Source organism: Ambystoma mexicanum, chromosome 2p (genome assembly GCF_040938575.1).
Source record: "Ambystoma mexicanum isolate Mex_15411 chromosome 2p, UKY_AmexF1_1, whole genome shotgun sequence".
Lineage (NCBI taxonomy): Eukaryota > Metazoa > Chordata > Amphibia > Caudata > Ambystomatidae > Ambystoma > Ambystoma mexicanum.
Window position 1 is genome coordinate 938523314 of NC_090923.1, and position 25952 is coordinate 938549265.

At 43.0% G+C, this 25952-nt stretch overlaps 1 protein-coding gene across 1 annotated transcript in view; it reads right to left on the reverse strand.

The window, feature by feature from the left end:
- The window catches only part of LOC138567819 (calpain-11-like), a 245382-nt gene that overhangs the window by 173656 nt on the left and 45774 nt on the right, over positions 1 to 25952 (reverse strand). The window contains exons 3-5 of the mRNA XM_069646315.1: positions 19016 to 19134; positions 17258 to 17391; positions 12349 to 12520 (exon numbers count right to left, since the gene is read on the reverse strand). Of these exons, the coding sequence (XP_069502416.1) occupies positions 12349 to 12520; positions 17258 to 17391; positions 19016 to 19134 (425 nt within the window). The remainder of the gene's footprint in view (positions 1 to 12348; positions 12521 to 17257; positions 17392 to 19015; positions 19135 to 25952) is intronic.

Genomic DNA, 25952 nt, shown 5'->3' on the forward strand with positions numbered 1-25952 from the left:
GGCTATGGACAAAGCCCAATTGTTTAATAAAAGGGTCCTTGATATTAACATTCAAAGACCACCTTCAAAGTTAATTTTCAATCCATGCTCACAAATTCACAAGAATATTGGTCATGGTTAGCGCTGGCTGAAAAGTTGGGGCTAATGGGTCCTACACACCAATAGCATTGATTACCTGAATGAATTGTGGTTTTAGGAACCTTGCAAATGTGTCTAAAAATAATTGGGTTTCTAAAGACTTTCATATAATCTTGTTACAAGAGACTATGCTAACCAAACCTCATGGGTCATGGCTATTGATTTACACTTTTATGAAATGCTACTGGTTAATGCGTATTACAATCCTGCAAAAAAGGAATAACTGATATGCAACAACAGATCAATGGAATTCTTACCTCATGGTTGTGGTAGGGTCACCAAAATGACATTGCTAGAGCCAGGGACTTTAATTCTCAATTTGCTATCTATCCACTGGCGTGTAATGATCATTTGCTATTTGAGTTTTTTACCCTGAATACTACTGCCAAGGCTCGAGCCGTCTCTTGGTCAACTGCATGGCTTCATGGAAATTATCATTGATGTTACCCATTTTGAATTGGCTTCCAAGGCGTATCATGGAAAAGGGGCTCCTCCTCCTCCCGGATAGATCATGGCTTAATTCCCAAAAATCTTGTGCCCAACTGCTCTGAGCTTCATATGGATTTTACTGGTTATGGAGATCATGCAATTATTTCTTTTCTTTTCATCTTAATCTCTCCATGTGCACACACCTTTCTCGTCTCTTCATACTTCTGATGATGGGAGACTGAAGGTAAAATGGAATTTTGGACTCATGGAAAAATTTAACAACCTACTTGGAAATATTATCAGGGGAAAGAATATCCTAACCCATAACTGTAATCTAGGTGTAGACGGTTACAGAATTACGGTACAAAAAATGTTGTCTAGACTAATAGGCAAAGGTAAAATCCATGAGTCTAAATACACACCCCATATATATATTCAAAGGATTGCTTTGGCAAAAAGACAAAAGAGGGTCGCCATAAGACATCCGATCAGTCTCTATGGTTCAAATTACTCACTTTTCAGCATAGAGAAGAAAACGGTACTCCAGTCCTATAGAAATACTAGATTAAGTACCCGTCTTTGTCCAGGATGTCCATTCTCAGATTTTGTTTCATATTCCACTGAAAAAGATGTTTGTCACAAAGGGAAAACACAATACAGGTTCATGTCACTAATTAATTGAACGCCAAATGTTAATTTATCTCTGATTTAAATTCTCACATGAATATCGTATTGATTGCTTACTCTGATTATTTGCAGTGTTCTTATCAGTGGTGCCTATTTCCGCTACTAAACACACACTGAAAATAATCAGAGTAAGCATACAAATAGGATATTCATCTTAGAATTTAAATGGGAGGTAAATAATAATGTGGTGTTCAATTAATTAGTGAAATTAACATGTATCGAGTTTATTGCAAAAAATGCAAGAACAATTTCACACAGACAGTGCGATGATGAGCACTTTCTCCAAATGACATGTAGATGGCGCGAGGAACACCACAAAACGTAATGCCAAAAAAGCCCAAATTTTAATTATCTTGGGAACGGGATGACCTATTGAGCTATAAATAGTTGCATTAATTCGGCAACGAAATAAAGAATATTCCATGGAAAATGCATGACGCCAGAACTCACTGTTCATGAGGAGTTAAGTCCCCAAGATGAGCGCCATATACAAACCCACAAACAAACACAACTTTGTTTTATATATACATAGATTACTTAAATGTGCACAGCTGAACTGTTTGTATCAGGCAGCTGAAAATGCTTATTGCATTAAATGGAAAAAATACATTTTTGGGAACTTACCAATAATCATGTGCAGACTCACATTATTTTTATACTCAATTTAACATGGGGGACTCATTATAGTGTAACGTTCACCAAATATGAAAACTGTGAGACTACCCAATCCCTGGGAAGAAACTATTTCATTGACTGGACAGAAGTGTTTTCAATTGAAAATATATATGAGGAGATTCTAAAAATGAATCCTTCTAAAGCTTCTGGCCCGGATTATTTGGCCCCCATAATATTAAAACATGATCCTGAACTCTGGTCCATAATAAAACATAAGGCCTCATTACATGGTAGGCGGTAAGGGATTACGGGGAGTGGTAAGGGCACCGGTGCCGGTAATCCCTTACCGCCCTACTACGAAGTCCCTTAGCGGGTCCCTTCCTTAACGCCTGGTTTTACCAGGTGTTAAGGACGGGGTCCACTAAGGGACTTCTGAGCTAATATTGGTACTGCAATTTGCGGTACCGTTATTAGCTCCATCCCCATTCCCATTGAGCCCTATGGGGGCTCAAATTGGAATGGGGAATGGTTCCCGGAATGGGGATTTACCAGTCCCGCAAAGGTGGGAATAACTTGGTAAATCCCTATTCCAGGAACATGGACCCGGAATGCGGTAAGGGGGTAGCCATGGCGCTAATAGCGCCATGGCTACCGCCTACTGTGTAATGAGGCCCATAGACTTTATATGGAAGTTGTTGAGAAACAGAAGCTCTCTTCCTCATGGCACTTTTTGAAACATTGTTCAGATCTATAAAAAGGGGGACAGAAAGGACCCGGACAGTTATCGGCAAATAGCCATTCTGGATGCCCCCAGTAAGGTATTTCCCTCTTTGCTATTAAGGGTGCTGGGTAAATTAGTACCAAACCTAAACCTACTTTAGAAATACCAGGTGGGCTTTTATAAAAGATTGGGGAGTAGACTTAATGGGACGATTTCTGCACATTTATATGCACTAACTAAGAGGCTGAAAGCTATGCCAATCTATATAGCCAGCATGGATATGACGAGTGCCTTTGATCGAGTATTCAGTGAAAGGCTGTGGGCAAAACTGAGAACCTGGGGAATATGGAAGCTCTGGTGAAGCCGGTTGTTCTTCTCAGGGTCAGATGGAGTGCATAAGGCCTTTTATCCCATCCCATTGATACCTTCATTGGACTGGGGCAGAGCTGCATCCTTGCCCCACTACTCATTAATTTATATTTGTTGGATATAGATAAACTGTTGAATTCCAACAGTGCATTTTCCCGCTAAATTGGGTTTCCTTGCAGATGAATTGCTTTTTTGATGTAAACCCAATTGTCAGGCAAATGAAGTTGTCTACATTTTCCTCTTATGCTCTAGACTACAACCTCCAAGTCAACAGAAGCAAGTCTAAGATCATAATCTTCTTAAAAAAATGATCACCGAAAATGATGATTTGGATTGTCGTGACCATAAATTGGAGAGAGTTGCATCCCTCAAATATTTGGGTTTTACAATTCAGCACACAACTCTGCAATAAAGAGTATACAATAGACCTTAAGAGCAACGTGTCACTCCTTACCGCTTAGCTAAAATGTATACATTCAACCTACTTTAATTCTCTATTATGCCAATGCTAAAGTTCTGCTAAAAATCATTCTGGCCCTAATTTACGGCATAGAAGTAATCCTCTATTATATGGGACTCGTCGTCTTGAATACGCTAGAAGGAATGATGTGGAAGAGGGGTTATCTACTGGCGCAATGTACACCAAATTGTGTTTTGCACCATTAGTTGGGGCTTATATCTCTCCAAACATTGGTGGTCTGGAGGAAACTAACTCTTTATGCTAAGATATATATTTATGCTTTTAGTTTATACCAGGCTTGTACAACTCCAGACCTCGAGGGCCGGAAACATGTCAGATTTTCAGGATACCCTCATTATTATTCATAAGATAAATTTGCATACATTATTATTTGTGGAATATCCTGAAAATCTGTGAGGATTCTGACCTCGAGGCCTGGAGTTGAATGGCCCTGTCTTATACGAAGACCTGAAAATAAATCTAATTTGTAAAAAAGTGGATTCTTTGAATAATTGTATTCATCTTCTTAACATTGTGTTAGCTGAGATGGGCACTAATGTCTTTGAATTGATTGCAAACCCTACAAAGGTTAAAATAAAACACAAAAAAACGTTATGATAGAGATTGGTGCCTAACTATTGATAATATAAATTCCTATTCTCATTACACTGAATATTCGAATTGCATTAGGAAAAGATTGTTACTATCAAAATAGCTGTACTTATTTCCTCATCACAAAATGAGAAATTAGTATATTAGATTTAAACTAAATCAACATCCCACACTTGAATGCTTGGGGCCGAGAGTGGGGATTATTCAAGAAAAACTAATTTGTATATTGTGTAGTAAATAAAATTAAATCGAGTCCAACTGCCATGGGTTTTTCCCCCCCAGTGCCAAGGCCTTTTTTGGTAATTTTGGTAATTCGCCATTCAATGCCGTCTAACGTTTTCTGTTTCATTAACCCCTTAAGTGCCAAGGACGACGTATCTCGTCCTTGGCAACAGGGAGGTAATCCCAAGGACGAGATACTTTGCACTTGGCACTTAAGGCGTTAAAATATCTTGATATGTATTGTATTAAGACTATTGAAATGAGACAAACATTTTGCGGGTCTCATCTATACTACTTTTGAGGGTGCAGGCAAGGCCTTGAGGGCTAGGATGATGTTGGAAAAAATGGTCTCTCTGACCCTAGCCCTTTGTCGGTTCGTAATGAGTCTCTTTTCAAAACGCCAGTACATAGGAAGTCCTAACTTGTTGTGAGAGCTGCCTCATTGAACTGAGAATTGGAACCACATGCAAAAATGTTCACACTTTGGAATTCAACCCTTCCTTTGTGAATTTCCTGACCCTACAAATTTGGAGTTAGGTCCTGGAATTTCTTGGTAGGAATATTATGGTAATTCGACATAAGGAGGTTGTGGGTATGAAATCTTGTAGGGCCCAGATGGGACACAATCATGAAATATTTTGTACTATGGAATGCATGGATTCAATTGGCTAGTTATGCACTATGATGCACAATTGTATTCATATATAGTGTTATGATGAAATATGTCCATTTGTGTGTACTGTGATATGAGATCATACATTTTTAAAGTGTAATCCGTATGTATATTTGTTTTAAAGGATTTCTTTTATGTTTGTAAATTGTGAAGATTAATTTTGAAACCAATGCACAATAACAATTTTTGTAATGAACATGTTCTCCATGATCCTCTTGTGGTAAGGAGGTAAAGTCAGGCAAGTTTGAATGCCCTCCCTGTGATGCCTAGAGCCGCAGCAGCACAATGTAGGTAGAATGTTGGCTATATACACAATCACATGGTGCTCCTGCAATACATGTCAAGACAGCCTTACTCCATTTTCACTTTATTATGAGAGAGAGAGAGAGAGAGAGAGAGAGAGAAAGAGAGAGAGAGAGAGAGAGAGAGAGGGAGTGTGTGTGTGTGTGTGTGTGTGTGTCGTTTTTTTGTTTAGTGTTTACAACTAAATATTTGCTTTACCTAATCACTTTATACATCACTTTCTACATCCTGGTGAAACTACAAAAATACGTTATCATCCTCTTCATCAGTCAAAGTTATTGTTTAACCTTATATATGTTCACGATGCAGCATATTTATATTTGAGTATTTGTATATGCATGTGTGGAGGAATGAATGTACAAATCAATAGATTGTTCAACCACAAACTATCGCTGTTGAGTCACCACTTCACCAAACATTCTCTAAAAATGTTTTCTTTACATATGCCTCTTGATTTGTTACTCACAAACCATGTGATTATCATTGTTCCATCATTGATAATAACATTTGCTAATAATGTTGTATCTATACTTTTTCTTATAAGTCTTATAAGTCAGTGCTCAGTACTGTTGCATTTTATCTTTAAACATCCTCTTTGAAATGTATAATGAATGGTTTGCATGCAGTTATGTTTGAAACAGAGTACTCTTTTGAAGAACTACCAGTGCAAGGTATTTACACTGAAGACACATTTCCTGAACAAAGTGGGTACCAGTGCCAGTGGTGTGAACTGCTGACCATATTACCTGAAAACACCTATTGCCTGGAGAATTCTACTTGAAGGGCCTATCTTTCCAAAGAAGGTAAGCCACAACAGTGCATTACTTTACAGAATTAATTACTGGCAGAAAGTCTTACCCATTCAGTTCTTCCGATGCTGATGACATTGATGCATAAACTACAGGGCACTCACCACGGACCATCCGTGGGTCCCCACTAATGAAGGAGTGTAGCATAACATTAATACACATATTTTACAAACATTGCTGTACTTTCACCAGCCTGAATGCCTCCATTCTGCTCCATGGGGCTATGCGTTATGTTAATAACCCATATCCCTGTACATGGGCGTAACTTCATATCCTCCCATTCATCCAACCACCATCCATCCACATCTGTATTATGAATATATTTGACTATAATTTGTTTATTTATTACTCATTTATTTTGTGTTATCACTAAGGCTTTGAGTGTGACATTCAAACCTGTTCAGTACACAATGAAACACTTGCACACACTTATTATTATTAATAGGGTATTTATTGAGCATGAGTCTACCTTCGGGAAGCAACCGAGTGCTTTACAATCATAGGGGAACGAACATAGTGAGGTATGCAGGGCAACAGGGAAGCAGGCATCTAACGGGTGGGGGCAGTTTCTTAGCAAGGGATCTACAATCAATCAGGGGAGGTAACATTTGGTAGCAGATCACCCAGTGTCAGGTAGGGTCGGAAGTGGAGAGTATATGGGCCTGGGTGTTAGGAAGGAGCCATTAATTGAAGAGGAGGGTCCTGAGCACCTTTTGAAGCGAGGGGATGTGTCTGATGTTGACGGGGAGGTGGTTCCAGAGTCTTGGGGCATAGACAGAAAAGGCCTGTCTTGTGGTTCTTTCCTTCCTGCACTGACAGAGTTCAAGTCTTCACATGTCCTTACTTCTGGTGGATCATAGCCCGCTGGAGATGCTGAGTTTCTAAGTCAGGTAGCTTGGGGACTTCAGGGTGATAGCCTTGTAGATGATGTAGCAGGATTTAAAGATGATATGGATTTAAAGATGATATGGTCTTGCTTTGGGAGCCATTTATATATTTTAATTATGTATTTCATTTGATATAGTGCCCAGACCTGTGGGTATCATGGCGCTTGTACAAAGTAAGTGATGACAGACAAAAAAGGTAATGAGTAGAGTACAACAAGTTATACATATTTGTTAAATACCCATGTTTTTAAGAGTTGTTTTAAAGACAGTGAAAGAAGGTTCATTCTGATGTGATCTAGGAGGGAGTTCCACAGAGAGGGAGCAGTGACACTAAATCTCGAACCCCCTGCTCGATTGAGGTTGAAGCATGGTCAGTTTAGAGGAGGAACGTAGGGAGCGTGTCAAAGGCTTGGGTGAGATACGTGGGATTAGGTAGGAGGGGGCGTTCTTTTGCAGGCAGCGGTGTGTGATGGTCAATGCTTTGAATTAAATTCTTGCTTTTATGGGAATCCAGTGAGCCTCCCTTCTTGATGTTGAAATGATGGTTGAGGGTTTTAGTCCCACTGCTGATCTCAGGTCCTTAATTTGCAGGAGTTGAAGTTTGGCAAGGTTTTTGGCCAAGGTACCAGAGAACAGCACATTGCAGTAATCGAGCTTACTGCCAATAATAGCTTGGGTGAGTAACCAGCAGTTTTGGGGTAAGATGAATGTCCTGCTGAGGGAGACGAGTTTGCCAGTGTAGGCAGTAGTAGAGGCAAGCGCATTGATGTGACGGGACATATTAAGCTCCGATTTGAGGTAGACCCCCAGGGTCTTTACATGTTTGGACACCTGAATGGTGTTGCCATCAATGGGGATGGAAGAGTAAGTAGGGTCCAAAGCACGTATGCGACGCGCCAAGACAATGATAAGAAGCTTGGTCTTCTCGTCGATGAGGCATATGTTGTGAGTCGCCATCCAGTTCTGGATAATACTGTATGTCTGGTTGATTGTTGCAACGTCTTGGGCATAGTCTCCTGATAATGAGAGTAAGTCTTGCATGTCATCTGCAAAACTGGTGTATGGAATATCCAGGTGGTCAAAGAGTGGCTTAGTATAAGTGTTGTAGAGAGCAGACGAGGTACAGGATCCCTGGTGGACACCACAAGGAACTGGAATAGGGTTGTCAGTGAAATTATTTATGAAGACCCTTGAGGTGCGTTCACTCAGGAATGATTTGATCCATTGGGAGGCCTGGTTTAAAACGTGGATGCTGGTAAGGAGGTGTTGGCAAAGGATGTCATGATCAACACGGTCAAATGCTGCTGATAGGTCAAGGAGGAGCAGGATAGCAGTGTTTCCTGAATCGCAGATGTTGTCAAGTTGGATTTTGAGATCCAAGAGTGCTGTTACTGTGCTGTGTTTAGGCCTAAAACCTGATTGTCTAGAGCCAAGGAGCTGGTGTTGTTCATGGTGGATCTGGATCTGGGAGTAGGCAATGCGGTCGAGGATTTTGAGGAGGAAGGGTACAGTGGTAATGGGACTGTAGTTCAAGCGAAGGCAAGGGTCAAGTGAGGGTTTCTTGATAAGGGGTGAGACCCAGGCAGTTTTGCGGCTGGTGAGGACATTGTTGGAGGCAAAGGAGGCATTCACAAAAATCAGTAATCGCAGGTGCTAATGTTTGATGAGGGTAAGGGTGATGTGGTTGATTCTGTAGAGTCCTTTGATGAGACGTGCTGCAGCATGCAGGACACATCTGAAGGGTACCAGGTGCAAATGGCAAGTACACATGCAAATCATTCCGTTTGAAAGAAACTGTTTCAGAAGTTTCCAATGGGGATTTTTAGGGTACAAAACTCTGTGTAATGTGGATTCACATATTTCTTCAGGTAGAATGGTCAAATGTTGTGGCTGCACCATGAAGCAACTCATCAAAATGGCAGTCTTTCAACCAAAAAACAGACCAACTTTATTGTCCCGTTGCCCTGATCTCACCTTGTGCTTTACAATCGAGTTATGCACAGGAATGTGGAAGGGATGTCTGGAATGGATAATAAAAAAAGTCTCATAGCAAATACTTTAAAGGATTTGCTACAAGCTTCATCCATTTTCAATGTCTTTAATCAATTTTATTTTAAAATACCATCTCAACAGATGCTACCATCTTGTGGCATACAGAGCATAAATGCACATATACTGTGTGGGTTCATGGCAGACTTGGACTCAACGTGCATTGGGTGAACCATGTGTGTGTCATACATACCATCCGTGAAAAATACCAAGGTTCTACTGGACATTATGTTGAATTTCAAAGTATAGAAGATATCAAAGAATATATCACAATATTTTTCCAAATCATATCAATTATACGATTTTCAATGTGAAAGTGAGAGTTATCATCATTGGCAAAATGGTTCTTAAAGATCTGAAATATATTCCCGTGGCGTCCTATTATGCACCAGCTATTCCCTGAATTTCAAAAATTGGACCTGAAGATAAAATACATACAAAAGTATGTACTTACAAAGTGAGGATGTAATCTGGTGTTTCACATGCATGAATGTCATGTTATTGTTATTGTTATTGTTATTGTTATTGTTATTTTGCATTTATATAGCGCCTTATATACCATTGGTATGGTCTGAAGGCGCTCGTAGGTTGAACGCCCTTGGGAACCGAAGTTCGGGTCAGTAGAGAGAGTAGAGAGAGTCCAAAGGTGCGTGTGCGCACCAGGTATGTGTGCAGCTGGTGCGGAATTCGTGTGATAGCTGCTTCTTAGCGGTAGGTGTGGTGGTTGAGAGATCAGGAGTATGTGTTAGCTCTGGCAGGATTTATCCAGACCGAGTGTGGCTGCGTTAGGCCTGAGGAGAACGCCAGGCTGGGGGGTGTGAAACCAGCAGTGTTTACTTAGAGTGATGGGGAGTGAGCGATAGATGTTGATATGAGAACAGTTATACCGAATGGTGTCATAGTATCTCTGTGTTCTAATTGAGTGGTGGTGTAAAGAAGAGAGTAAGCATGGGGTGTGGTATGATATATGCCCTTTCAAATGTTCCCTGCATTCCAAAGCATATTATGCACGTCACGCAATTCTATGCAATCAGGTCCGTTCTATGCATTTTATTCACTTCAGGCGTTCAGGATTGTCCTACACATTCCTGTCTGCTCGACACACTCACGCACTCTAGTCCGCCTTGCGTGCTCTAGTCTATCCCTCATTCTCCAGTGTGCCCTACGCATGCTCTCATGTATTTCATACGCATGCACTCCTGTCTTCTCCGCGCATGCACTCCGGTCTACCCCGCGCATGCACTCCTGTCTGTCATGTGCCATACTATTATTGGTAACTACTATCTCCATAGTGCTTAGACATGAAAATTGTCATCCAATATCCCAAAAAACGTTTTCATGCTCCAGCAAGATGTTGTACGACTGTGTGCACTGTTCTGCAACCCCATCGGCCAGTTAAGCCCATTACGTATGTATGATGATCTGGTTTCTGTTTCAATATCTGGCAATCTGGTCTCAGCCTTTCATCCTGACTTGGTGGGCACATTTTAGTAACAATTCTTAATGGGTTCGGACATTTTGAAAGCTTTTTTTACACTCTGCAGCTCTTCCTCGTACATCCACACCTTCTATTGGCTTTGCCAAAGATCTGGGGGTGCTGGCAGAGCCTGGTGGTCCACTGCAACCTCTCTACGTTGCTCTTGAAACTGGCACACAGTCCAAACATTGCTAAAGCTGTGTCTCTGGAACGTGTTACCCAAACTGCATGGCTGCCCCCCACCAGGGGGGTCCTAATGATATCCACCGGGGAGGATTCATGGCTTGCGTGTGGCACGTTTGAAACTAACTAATTGTGGCTAAGTCTGAATAGAAAATACAAACACATCTGGCTTTTGGGGGGATCAGGGTGGCTACAATTCTGTATGGAGTGAAATGGCTCAAATTGAAAAGTATAGCAATTTATTTTGAAAATAGCACGGAAATGCCATGGTCAGGTAAGCATTTAGATATGCCAACCTTTGAAGGCTGCACATAATGATGTGTGTTGGGGCCGATGTGTGTTGTGCGGCAATCTTGCGTTCCTAATGACACTGGACTGGAGCAACATTTCAACATTTTGCATCTATTAAAAACACAAGTAGCTCTAACACAAAAACAAGTCAGCAGACCATTTTAAAAAAGGTAAGGAATAAAGCAAACAAAAACGAGAGTGGTACGGGGTTCTTAACCCATGTTTAGAAAACAAAACTAAAGGCATATTTGCATCAGTTTTATTCTATTTTCAGGGAACACGTACAGTGTAGTTCTGGTTATTTTTTTAATATAGCGCTTCAGACCCGCAGGTATCTAGGCACTGAAATAACAGTTGATATTATTATCCCACTGCGTGGTACTCAATTTATCGACGTTGGAAGGATGAAAAGCTGAGCTGACCTTGGCGGGATTCGAACCTGCATCAGCAGGCTGCGCACAGATGTCAGAACACCTACAGTAGTCAAGGCCAGTGCAAGCTTTAATCCCACCACAGAGACAGTTCAATTTTGGTCCGCCCTCTCTGCCAATTGGACCAGATTTCATGCTTGGATTGTCAATCTGGCACATCTGTGGTGCCTGCTAGCTATTTTTCTGTAGGTGCCCACCTAGTTTTGCCTTATGGTAGAACCAGCCGTTCCAGGAGTTGGAATGTGCTGAGTTGCTCATTGAAAAACTGATTGTAGGATTGTAATCAGCATCTATTGGCAGTCAATCAAAGCAGCTAAGATGGAAGATGGCCCAGCCATTGCAGAACCGCTGTGCGTGCATGATGAATCAGTGCTAGATGAAGAAGAGCACAGCTCCACCACTCCCATAGAGCACCGGCATCCAGAGGATAGCCAAGTGATGAGGCAACACATGGCCAGCTTGCCAGAGAAAAGGGATGCTAATAGGACCAACTAAACAGATGAGAAGCCAAGCTTTGCTGGCTTGAGACCAGAAAGAAATGGAAACAGCCAACAGGCTTCAACATTGCTAATGGAATGACACAGATGAGCTGGAAGGGGCAAGTTCATACAAGTAACCACAGTCAGGATGTGTGGGAGAGGTGTTCAGTCAGGAACCTATTGAGATGGAAGAAGAAGGTGTGAAGGTGGTTCTCCCGAACTAACAATGCACAGCCTTAGATAACAATGAGAAGACTCAGAGGTGAAGCTCCTTGAGGAAGCAGATCTCAAAGGTGTGCATCAGCTGAGGTGGAGAGAGCAGAGTCAGAAGCAGATCTTAAGATGTTAGTCCAGTGAGCATAGGGTCGGAGAAAATGCATATGCAGGAACTGGTCAAACTTGGTACATTAAGCGGCCCAAACATGATGCCCGTGTCTGCTTCTGTGTTGCACATGCAATTCCCATCCCCAGATACAATCCCCATGGTGGCCCAAGCCCAAAGTCCCCTTTCACCTTGATAAAGCAGGACACAAGTGGCTTTTTCTCCAGCGCCTTGTTGACAGCTTTCCACAGTTCCTCAGGTGGCTCCGAGGAGACATCAATGGACTCAGCTATGCCACCGGTGAAGTCTTCCATAGCCTCAGAGACGTTCCCGCCATTCAGGCTGCTGTAACTGCAGTTGATCCTGATTTTTTTTAAAAGGGTAGCAATTGATTTTAGTAGAAAGCAAATATTTAGGGGATTGCAATAACTCAAGTATGAAGAGCCTGAGCAATGTGTGCCTTGTATAATAATTGTGCATAGATGTGCTTTCTCTGGTCCTCTCACCCTTGATCTTTCCCACCACCCCATTCCTAATATTCCTTTTTAGTGGTGGGTGTGGTGCAGAAGGAACCAGTCCTCTGGCAATCTGATAGCAGGACACAATTGAGTAAACAATAGGCTACAGATGAAGTCATCTATATCCAACCTTGTTCACTTACATTAAACAAACACTGCACATTGCCTTCTAAACAACATGAACAACCCTGTGCACTGGCAGATAGGGCTATTGCCTGTATTTAGGCAACTTCTGAACCCCTGCGTGGTCTAACCCAGTCCAGGTGAGTCGTGGAAGCTGCCCAGAGTCTCTGGGGTAAGGTAGTCAACACACTGAAGATTCTCAACCCACTACTCTCAGGTATAAGCAGCATGGCTGAAACATGTAAACGCCATTTCACCTTAATAAAATAAAATGAAAGCTTCTGGGTAGGAATGAGGATTCTGTGGTAATTCATCATTTCTCTTCATTAACAAGAGAAAGTGGCAAACTAATTTGATTTATAGAAAAAAATGCAATGCATTTAGAAAACCACATATGCTTAAGTCCAGGCCGAGGCTCTGGCCTTTTAACCCTTTCTACAGTGAACCCTAACAGGGCAGCAGAGGAAAATGCAAGCAAAACACTCCAGGGTAAAGAGAGGTAGCCATAAAACTACCCGTGACTGAGAAAAAGGTGCAATAGAACCTGTCCATGACAGAGAGAAATGAGAGTGAAATAACTCAGGATAAAAAGAAAGTTGGAAATTAAACGCATCTGCATAGGTTACAGTACAACTACTAAAGATAGTGCAATACAGTAATACCACTCAGTCTAATGAGAGAGAGGTGAAAGGGAAAGTTCCCAGGGTAGAGAGAGAGGTGAACATGAAACTACACAGGATACGCAAACTGGTGAAAGGGAAAGTTCCCAGGGTAGAGAGAGAAGTGAACGTGAAACTACAGAGGATACGCAAACTGGTGAAAGGGAAGGTTCCCAGGGTAGAGAGAGAGGTGAACATGAAACTACACAGGATACGCAAACTGGTGAAAGGGAAACTTCACAGGGTAGAGAGAGAAGTGAACGTGAAACTACAGAGGATACGCAAACTGGTGAAAGTGAAACATCCCAGGGTAGAGAGAGAGGTGAACATGAAACTACACAGGATACGCAAACTGGTGAAAGGGAAACTTCACAGGGTGGAGAGAGAAGTGAACGTGAAACTACAGAGGATACGCAAACTGGTGAAAGTGAAACATCCCAGGGTAGAGAGAGAGATGAACATGAAACTACACAGGATGCGCAAACTGGTGAAAGGGAAGGTTCGCAGGGTAGAGAGAGAAGTGAACATGAAACTACACAGGATACGCAAACTGGTGAAAGGGAAAGTTCCCAGGGTAGAGAGAGAAGTGAACGTGAAACTACAGAGGATACGCAAACTGGTGAAAGGGAAAGTTCCCAGGGTAGAGAGAGAGCTGAACATGAAACTACACAGGATGCGCAAAGCAGAGAGAGAAGTGAACGTGAAAATACACAGGATATGCAAACTGGTGAAAGTGAAACATCCCATGGTAGAGAGAGAGAAGTGAACGTGAAACTACACAGGATATGCAAACTGGTGAAAGGGAAAGTTCCCAGGGTAGAGAGAGAGGTGAACATGAAACTACACAGGATACACAAACTGGTGAAAGGGAAACTTCACAGGGTAGAGAAAGAAGTGAACGTGAAACTACAGAGGATACGCAAACTGGTGAAAGGGAACGTTCCCAGGGTAGAGAGAGAAGTGACGTGAAACTACACAGGATGCGCAAAGCAGAGAGAGAAGTGAATGTGAAAATACACAGGATATGCAAACTGGTGAAAGTGAAACATCCCACGGTAGAGAGAGAGAAGTGAACGTGAAACTACAGAGGATACGCAAACTGGTGAAAGGGAAAGTTCCCAGGGTAGAGAGAGAGGTGAACATGAAACTACACAGGATACGCAAACTGGTGAAAGGGAAACTTCACAGGGTAGAGAGAGAAGTGAACGTGAAACTACAGAGGATACGCAAACTGGTGAAAGGGAAAGTTCCCAGGGTAGAGAGAGAAGTGAACGTGAAACTACACAGGATGCGCAAAGCAGAGAGAGAAGTGAACGTGAAAATACACAGGATATGCAAACTGGTGAAAGTGAAACATCCCACGGTAGAGAGAGAGAAGTGAACGTGAAACTACAGAGGATACGCAAACTGGTGAAAGGGAAAGTTCCCAGGGTAGAGAGAGAGGTGAACATGAAACTACACAGGATACGCAAACTGGTGAAAGGGAAAGTTCACAGGGTAGAGAGAGAAGTGAACGTGAAACTACAGAGGATACGCAAACTGGTGAAAGGGAAAGTTCCCAGGGTAGAGAGAGAGGTGAACATGAAACTACACAGGATACACAAACTGGTGAAAGGGAAACTTCACAGGGTAGAGAGAGAAGTGAACGTGAAACTACAGAGGATACGCAAACTGGTGAAAGGGAAAGTTCCCTGGGTAGAGAGAGAGGTGAGCATGAAACTACACAGGATACGCAAACTGGTGAAAGTGAAACTTCACAGGGTAGAGAGAGAAGTGAACGTGAAACTACAGAGGATACGCAAACTGGTGAAAGGGAAAGTTCCCAGGGTAGAGAGAGAAGTGAACGTGAAACTACAGAGGATACGCAAACTGGTGAAAGGGAAAGTTCCCAGGGTAGAGAGAGAAGTGAACGTGAAACTACACAGGATGCGCAAAGCAGAGAGAGAAGTGAACGTGAAAATACACAGGATATGCAAACTGGTGAAAGTGAAACATCCCACGGTAGAGAGAGAGAAGTGAACGTGAAACTACAGAGGATACGCAAACTGGTGAAAGGGAAAGTTCCCAGGGTAGAGAGAGAGGTGAACATGAAACTACACAGGATACGCAAACTGGTGAAAGGGAAAGTTCACAGGGTAGAGAGAGAAGTGAACGTGAAACTACAGAGGATACGCAAACTGGTGAAAGGGAAGGTTCGCAGGGTAGAGAGAGAAGTGAACGTGAAACTACACAGGATGCGCAAAGCAGAGAGAGAAGTGAACGTGAAAATACACAGGATATGCAAACTGGTGAAAGTGAAACATCCCACGGTAGAGAGAGAGAAGTGAACGTGAAACTACACAGGATACGCAAACTGGTGAAAGTGAAACTTCCCAGGGTAGAGAGAGAAGTGAACGTGAAACTACAGAGGATACGCAAACTGGTGAAAGGGAAAGTTCGCAGGGTAGAGAGAGAAGTGAACGTGAAACTACAGAGGATACGCAAACTGGTGAGAGTGAAACTTCACAGGGTAGAGAGAGAAGTGAACGTGAAACTACAGAGGATACGCAAACTAGTGAAAGGGAAAGTTCGCAAGGTAGAGAGAGAAGTGAACGTGAAACTACACAGGATGCGCAAAGCAGAGAGAGAAGTGAACGTGAAAATACACAGGATATGCAAACTGGTGAAAGTGAAACATCCCACGGTAGAGAGAGAGAAGTGAACGTGAAACTACACAGGATACGCAAACTGGTGAAAGTGAAACTTCCCAGGGTAGAGAGAGAAGTGAACGTTAAACTACATAGTATACGCAAACTGGTGAAAGTGAAACTTCCCAGGGTAGAGAGCGAAGTGAACGTGAAACTACACAGGATATGTAAACTGGTGAAAGTGAAACATCCCACGGTAGAGAGAGAGAAGTGAACGTGAAACTACACAGGATACGCAAACTGGTGAAAGTGAAACTTCCCAGGGTAGAGAGAGAAGTGAACGTGAAATTACACAGGATACGCAAACTGGTGAAAGTGAAACTTCCCAGGGTAGAGAGCGAAGTGAACGTGAAACTACACAGGATATGTAAACTGGTGAAAGTGAAACATCCCACGGTAGAGAGAGAGAAGTGAACGTGAAACTACACAGGATACGCAAACTGGTGAAAGTGAAACTTTCAGGGTAGAGAGAGAAGTGAACGTGAAACTACACAGGATATGCAAGCTGGTGAAAGTGAGACTTCCCAGGGTAGAGAGAGAAGTTAAAGTGAAACTACACAGGATATGCAAACTGGTGAAAGTGAAACATCCCATGGTAGAGAGAGAGAAGTGAACGTGAAACTACACAGGATATGCAAACTGGTGAAAGTGAAACTATTCAGTGTAGACAGAGAAGTGAAAGGGAAACTACTCAGAGTAGAGCGAGACGCCAAAACTAAACTACACAGGGTCTAGGGGCTCATGAGTGTCAAACTACTCAGTCACGAGGGAGGTGAAAGTACAGGTTTTAAGGAAATAGGGACTGGTGAAAGTGAAACTACTTAGGAAAAAGACATGGACAAGTAAAAATGCACAGGATATAGTGAAAAGGTAGAATGAAAGTAAACTAGAGAAAGAGATGTGGCCGTGAAATACTTAGGAAAGGGAGAACTGAAAGCTAAACTAATCAGGATGGAAGGAAATGCATGCAAGATGAATGACTGTGGGACACTCCTGATCAATGGTGAAACTTTGAGCATTGAACATGCTTGCTTCCCCATTCCCCCATAACAGGTATCTGTTTCCAAGAAAAGCAAGCTTGTGCAGGGTGGAGCATGGGAGATGCGCGCTTACTTGGCGTACGCCTTCTCCAGGAGAGCGCTCCAGAACTCGTTCCGTGAAGCTGACCGAGTGTAGACCAGCTTCTTCTGCTTTGTCGGCAGCCTGTCATCCACAACAACTTCCACCCACTTTCCGAACTGCCAGAACTACAGAAAAGAGACAGCCTGTCAAGGGGGCTGGCCCGTGTGTGCTGCTCTGTAAACTGTAGACACACAAACCTGCAGCATTGATACTCAGTCTAGCAACCTAGGTCTGCTATGGGAATTGTTTTCTACAGTACAAGGCTTCAAGGCGCTAAACCCGAGAGAGTGTTAATAGTTGATGTACATGGTGCCCCCTGTGAAGCACAGTCACCTTTTCACGCCGTAGTAATACCTTGTACTTGAAAAGCTGACGTAGGTTTACTAGAAGTGTGTGCACCATGGCAGAGGTGTTCTGGGGCGTTGATTCTACCTTCCTTAACTGGCCGGAAGGAGTTAATTGTGGTTTGCAGAGTGAGGCTAACATAGTGGTTGTGTCTCTAGCACGTGTGCACCAATAAACTGATCTTTGCTCCATTAAAGTCAACATAGGATTTTGATGGTGAAATGAATGCTGGACACCGACACGCGGTGGTGTAGGTTCAGGCACCAACGTTTTTGAACATGGGTTCAGATAACACACTGGACATAGGGGTATAGTTCCCAGATGAGGCTATGGCAGTGTACATTTGAGTTGGGATATTGACCTGAAGTATATCATAAAGCTAGTAGGCAGGGCGTCTGAATGTTTATGCTGATGCCCGTGAGGTACGCATTCTAGCCGTGGTGATTTGGGGTGTGAGCCCTGGTACTGGTCCTATAAGAGTTCTGTTGTAACGCTACTGCGCTGGAAGCTTATATTTTTTAGGTGTAAATTCTGGCAGTGAATCAGACAGATTCTGAGATGCTTGTGTTGGGATAGCGGTTCCAGCCCCGGTAGATGGGAAGTATTTTGGTTGGGAATGTGGATCCAGACCTGTATGCTTTGAAGCGGGTTCCTAACATAATGGGCCTCATTCCGACCCAGGCGGTAAGTTACCGCCTGGGTCGTACCTTTACCACCATGGCGTAAACTACGTTTACGCCATGGTGGTTGGCGGACTTACCGCCCCATTCCGAGGTTGGCGGGGCGGTAAGTCCCCAATCCCCATTTACCCTTCCCCATTCCCATTTTTGCCCCATAGGGCATAATGGGAGTGGGGAAGGCGTTAATTACGCCACCGTAAATTACGGTGGCGTAATTAACAACAAGGTCCCTTAGCGCCATGGATTTTAACACCTGCTAAAAGCAGGTGTTAAATCCTCCATGGCGCTAAGGGACCTCGGAATCAGGCGGTAAGGGTCGGCGCTGTTTACGCTGCCGTAAACCCCTTACCGCCTGGGTCGGAATGAGGCCCAATGTGTAGTAAGTTTAGCGCATGACACTATTTGGCGGCAGAGGAGGGGGTGATTACTAGCATGCTGGGAGGGCAGATCTTGGGGTCAGAGGGCTGGAAATGGGCAATGCAAGGCTAGTACTTAGGGGATCAGTGTCGCTGGCCTAGTCTTTTCCCGATAAGGATCCCAGCAGTAGTGTGTTGATGGCACAGCTCTTGGCACTGGCACGTTGGGAAAGAAAGACCAAGCACTGTTGTGTTGGGAATATGGATCCTGCCATCTGTGTGTTGAGGCTATGTATCCTGGCATTAGGGATTCAGTGGGGTGCAGCTCCCTGAACTAATGTAATTTATCGTATTCATTCCTTACTTACCCGGAAGCGGAATATCCCTGCGTAATCCTCTAGGAAATCCTGCTTTTCTGGCACAACATAGGAGAAGAGCTTTGGTTCCAGGGTCAAACTGGACATAGCAGCCAAAAACCAGCAGTTACCTGGAAATAGGAAAAATATTGATATTTAATAATCAGGGCAAGACCCACCATCATACCCCGTTTAGCATCATTTCACAGTAGGAGTAGTCATAGTGTACTGCAATAATTGTAGTATTTTGATCATCAGCACTTAGTTATGCAACAGAGATGAACTCATCTCAGTCAACATTGTGAGGATTAACATCTGCTGGCTTTAAACAGAAAGGACTATTTATTTTGATCTATTTATGAAGTGCAGACCAGGCCCCCACGTGAGAACCAGGAACTAAGTTAAGTAAAGTGGAACGAGAACATTCCTGCATGTATATTACAGAGAAAGAAAGTGTGGAAAGCAAGGCCTGCATGAATCGCAGTAGTATGGTACAAATAAGCATCACAACGAGAATGGAAATGCAAACACATCCAGAGAAGCCACATTGGGCTAGACCCAGGGGTTGCCAGCCTGTCAACCTTCAGAAGCTTTGGCCAACAACCCGCCTGTTCTCTCACCACTGGAAACGCTGATGTGGGCTGTAGGAGAAAACCTCTGGGCTATGAAAGATGAGAGACTGGCTATTCTAGGAATAGAGTCCCTATACGAGTTCGGAGCTAAAGTAAAGGACTCGCCTGCTCTGAGAACACTTGGGATAACAATGGCAATACGGAGGAGGGACAGATGAAGAAACAGATGCCCACCCAAATTGGGGGCAGGTGGAGCTAAAAGGGAGTTGTCAGGGATGAGAACTGAAGTAACCAGCACTTGCAAGATTTAAAGGGCAGATGGAGACTCCTGGACAATAGCTAAGCACGTGGGCATTCCCTAGACTAAGCTGTGCAAATTGCCTAGAAATAATCAATTTGTGACTGAACGGACATGGGCCTTGTAGGGGCCAATTCTGTGTTCAGGCTTAGATAAATATTTGTTCAAGTGAATATAAAATCTGCCTGTGGGGTCAAAAATAAGGTCAGGGCTTTTTGTGATTGTGTGTCCCAAAAAATGCCATGAAATTTCAAAGATCTATCAGCAATGTCATTTGTGAATGGTGGGCAAAGAGGAGGGAAGGCTGCATGGATGGGAAGGGGGAACAGGGGAGAAGACGCTTGTGCAGTGGGTCTGGGCCGCAACAGAACATGGGGCAGGCGAAATGCTGCAGGTGTGCAGCTCAGTCCCAGGAGGCTGAATGGTGGGCATGGAGGAGGGAAGGCCAGAGGGATGGGAGAGGCAACAGGGGAGAAGAGGCCTGTGTGGTGAGTCTGGTTCACCAAAGAGCATAGGGCATACACAATAAATGACACAGGGGATCAGATTGGTCCCTGGGGGATGCGCTCTCACCTTGCCTCTTGAAACGAAAGAAATGGCTGAATTGCCTGGGGCATTAGGTTCGGCCTTGCCCTAGGCCCAACCAAGCTACCCTGCCTTTGTAGGATTTGCCCATCCGCCTAACTCCATGTCCACTAAGACCCCACCAGCATCCCTAGCCAGTGGTCCCAATCCCTGGGGTTTGGGGCCTGGGGTGAAGCCATGATGCAGGCCCTGCCAAGCAAGCCAGAGTAGACATTAGGCTCGGCTTGTGGTCAGGCCCTGTGACCACTTTAACCCCATATCTTGTACCTGGTTGCCATGGCCATTTGCCATATTCCATTAAAGTTATGTCATACATTTTTTTAACCTACATTTTGGAAAGTATCGAGAAAAAAATATTGTGCCGATTAACACCAAATTTATCAAAGCACACTGTCAAGACTAGGCTGCAGCTTCTCACGCACATTTGTTGAAAATCTGTGCAGCGATTTAGACGGTAGGCACAACACAGAAGTTTTCAATGTAAGTCATTTGGGATTTCACAAAGGTTGGAGTCCCCAGTAACTTAGCCCCCTATTGATGAAACTGCATACAACTTTCACAAACAATTCTGAGTCTACATATTTTTGGGAAATTTTCGTGCAGATTTAATGAATGGCGCAAAAGTTAGAAGCCCCCCAAAGGTGCTCTTACTATGGGAGTGTAACTTAGCTCTAACTAAATTATAGTGCAGCGGGTTGCCATGCTATAGCTATGGTGCATGCTGAGTACTATAGGAAATCCCAAAAATGATTTGCTAAGAACTTTTGACTCATATAATGGTTTTGGCACACTTTCTGCAGACAAAATTGTATGCATGTCTCCCGCCCAGCACCCCGAACTGCAAAGATCTGTAAAAAAAAAAAAAAAAGAGTAATATAGCAAACAAAAAACACATTCGGCCTAGTCCCCTTTCATATTCCCGCAGACAAAAAAGGCATAGCGAAAACCGATGGATGGAATTAGACCAGGTACAAAACAATTTGGGCGAAAAGCGTTGAATCGAGTTCCGGGCAGGGGGCTTTGGTGTTATTGCGTCCAGTACTATTAAAAATATTTGACAGAGAAGGGGGTCCCTCTTCTCCCAAAATTATAGAGATCTCCCATCGTGATTTGCAGCAGAGATCCACCATATTTGTTTCTCCCCGATGTGAGAGATATTCACCTATGTTCAGGTAATATTCAAGGTTATTCGAAAAAAGTTGAAAGAATGCCATTTGCATCAGGAAAAGGGATGAAATGGCATCCGTCTAGAGGTTGGGAGGGGGAAGAGGACACCATGTGAAATGGGGGAGTTGGGGAGTGGCTCGGGACCAAGTGCAGAGTTCGAACGTTTTCGCATATTCAAAGTTGTTTTTTTCATATTCGAGGTTATTTTTGAAAGTGTGTCACAAGTAAAATAACCGTGAATATTTTCGAAATATTCAGGGTTATTTGTGGTTCATTGCTTAAATAACAGCGGTATGGGAAAACACTTAAAAAAATAAAAGAGAATTCAAAAAATTAGATTAATTGTATAGTGAGGTGTGAGGTAACCAAATGGGGTAACATGTCAAAGGGTGCAAAATGGCCCTGATCAGTAAGCACGAATACCGAAAGACATGTACAGTCAGCTGTAGCCACCTACTGAGTCTAAAAGAAAAATATTGGGGCAACATGTACAGTGGCCATGGCCGAAGGCCATTGAAAGTGGCTCGGTAGTGTGTAAAATATACATGCTCACTAGCCAGGGCCCTGGCTAGTGGACCCAAAAACATGTAGAGTGGATCCAAAAGAAGCATATTGGGGAACATGTACAGTGGAAATGGCCTTTGCCCATTGCTAATGGCCCGGTAGTGTTTTAAAATATACAGTGGACACAGCCAAAGGCTGCGTCCACTTGCATAGCCGAAGGCCATAGCTAGTGGCCTGTAAAAAAAATCTATAGTATAACAAAATCCTTGAAATTCACTGAAAAAATGTAAGTTATGGAGCAGTTGAATTGCACAGCATTAACACAAAAAAGCCCTTGAAATTCAGCAAATGTGGGAAGTCATGACTAGCACATTGACGTTGGAAAGCCAATGAGCACATACATATTATAAGAGAAGGGATTCACAAAGACAAACAAAATGGCATCATGGGGGACATGGCATTATGGGTGACATCAGCGGGAGTGCGCCGAGTTAAGCTGATCATGACTTCATACATGCGATGAATTTCAAGGGTTTTCTTTAGTTCAATATGCACAACTTAACTGTACCTTAACTAAGGTTTTTTGAGTACACATGAATATCCTCGAACCAACGAGCAGTTTGCAAACATCAATGTCCCTGAATATCTGAAGTTTGCAAACTTCTTAAAAACAACACCTTTTTTAGCCCTTTTGCAGAGATGTTCCACCACATCCGTACCACCCATCTCATCCCCAGAGGTTGTTTCATACATAATTTTGTTTATTTATTTTGTCCATTTGTAAAGCGCCTAAGCCCTGAGGCATCAGGACGCTGTTGCATACCAGTTACATTTAAACAGAGCTTAAAAACATTACAAGAGACATTACACACAAATGACAGACAGTGGTTCCTGGGGATATAGGAAATAGTCAGTTGCTCATCAGTGTTTATGAAAAGAGCCAGTGATAAGACAATTGTAAAGTAGTGTTTTTGAAAATGTTTTTAAGGCACAGTTCTCAAATCCAACATGGCGTCTGTTCTGCAAATTTCTCAGTTGACTAATAAGCACTTTTTTGCAATGTCTGCAAACCTTGCATATCTTACCAATTGGTCAGACTCTGAATCAGGAAGTGGGTCTCTGGACCTGACCATGATATCCAATTTGCAAAGGCACGCTTTCGGGACCAGGTCATGCAAGTTTGGGGAAAATCCTTCCAGCTGTTTGGGCTGCAGGAGCAACAGAATTATTTTCCCAATTCAATTCAATCGGAATTTCAAATATTTTGGCACCCCCACTATGGCTTTGCCCACCCCCTGACGAAATGTGCAGAATGTGGCTTTTTGTTTCCAGAGTGGCTGGTTTTCTGATAGCTATAGTGGTAAGATAGCTCAGTGGGTTGACACTCACGGCAGCAATATGTGTTTGAGCTGCAGTTTGCAGGTTCGACTCCCGGCAAGGTCAAATCAGCCTTTCATCTTGCTGAGGTTGATAAATAAGTACTAACACAGGTTAGGTGATATTATATGTATATTTGTTCTAGATGAAGCGCTTAAGCATTAGTGCTATATAATAATACATCATTGTCGCTTGGCATTGGATGTCTGCTTGCATTCACAGTAATTTGGTAATATGGGCCTATACACACTGATATGAATGATACATATGGTGATCCATTCTTGTATGAAATGCATATCACTTTACAGTGATATAACCATATTTTTCTTAGTGTACTTAGAAACAATGCTTTGTGATGCCACTTCCTGTTTTGTCAAGGGGTGAAAGGTCGTGTTCCATCGCTTCCTGTGATGTCACTTTGGGGTTGCATCAAATGACATCACTTCCTGTGATGTCATCAGAGGGCAAGGGTCATGTGATGTTACTTCCTGGCATTTTGGTGAAATGACGTCCCTGCTTTCTTCGCCTTCTTCATCCCTGAAACTCCAATCAATAACCAACTTCCTAACTAGCATCCACCGCTGGATGGCTATTCACTGCTTCTATACAATAATCGGGCACCCCCGGATATTCTAGGTGTGGCGGCAATGCCTTCTTTCAGGGAAATGAATATACTATAAACACAAAAGGCAATAAGTCATCCTGTAGTGCCTATTCACACATTAACATGTAAATTGTATTACAGTACACAAAATACATATACATCCCGTCACAATCAATAGAAAGCATCCCATACATGACCATATAAATGTATAGCAGTATCCAAACTCTTATATACATTAAAACGAGGAGATCCTCCAACCTAAAAACTTTGTACATTCATTTCAATATTTGCCTGACCCTCTGTTTTGAAACACATCAAAATCAGGGATACACCTGAACATTGCGTTTCAAATTTCACCTACGTGATACACTTCACGCCTGAACTCAACATGCTTCTGTCATTCACAACACATGTTTGACATTCTTCAAGGGTGATAATACACAGTTTTTATCTCTTTCATTCATTAGTAACCCTCCCAATAGGAAACAGATGCGGACACAGTCCTTCAGTGTGTTCTTGTCAAATATTTCACGTCAGTAGGTCACAAAACTACATTCAGGGCTGCTTGCACCTGGCACTTCTTTCAGTAAACTCTGGATGGTTATGACATCATTAATATGCTGACACTTTCATTGTGTCTATTCCAAGATCATCTGCGGTAAACACAGCAAGCCTTATCTCTGTTCTCAAGTACTAGATTTACAATAGTGGTCATTTACCGCTAGACGTCTCGCCCTGCATTCAGTTTACTCGATCAACACCGGAACAACGGAATCCTCCACAATATCAACTCCAGCATTATCCGTAGCTTGATAATACAATTCACGTGAAGAAAAAACACTATACACTGCTCCATGCCCAACCCCTCTAAGAAGCAAGTCATCTTTATCTTTGCTCGAGTGCCATACCCACTATCCCTTATCCTATCTCTTCCTCCCCAGACTTCCTGGCCCCCTTACCGATGGCTCAAAACTTTAGGGTTCTTTTTCATAGCGATGTTAACCTCTTGTCGTTCATTTCAGGCACTACCACCGGAGCCAATTTAAACTCCTTTATGTCAGAAAATGACACCAGCACCTCATCCACCCTTCTACTGAAACTCTGATCTCTGTTCTGGTGCTCAGCACATGTAACTACTCCATGGGCCTTCTCCTTGATATTACCCTCTACTCTTTCACTTGCCAAAAGACACTTCCCTCCATTACCCACTGATGCAATTATGGATTGCTCTCCATGAGAAAACTTTCTCCATTTAAATTCCTACTTCACATCTTTGAATCCATCCATGGTCTTCCCCACCACTACTTTGCAGGCAGCATCTTTCTATATTTCCACCCCTCCCAGAACATTTGCTCCACGACCCTCTGAAACCTATCTGACTCACTCTCATGCCTTCTCCCACTTTCACCGCTTTACTACTCAGACTCTCCTGCAATGCTCCCCCCTTGGACATCAAAACCATTTCATTAGTCAAACTCTTCAAAAGTAGACAAACTCCTCCTGATAGCACCCACCGAGCACTCACTACCCTCCACCTTCACACCCTGATGGATCACTTTACATGCCACCATCTCTCAGGATCAGCCATATGCCACTATGTAATGTAATGACTGTACCTAAGTGCTTTTATATATTGTTATTTATGTTTTGTACGCCTGTCCATGTGCCTGGTATGTATTATCACAGTATCTCTTCATCTTCCATTGTAACTCATTCAGTACAGCAAAGCCTATTGTAAAGGCACCCTAGGTGCAATGCATTTGTCAAGGAAGTTAGACAAAGCAGAGCATCACAGGTTTGAATCCCGGTCCTGCTGCTTACAGACTGGTCTCCACTATAAAG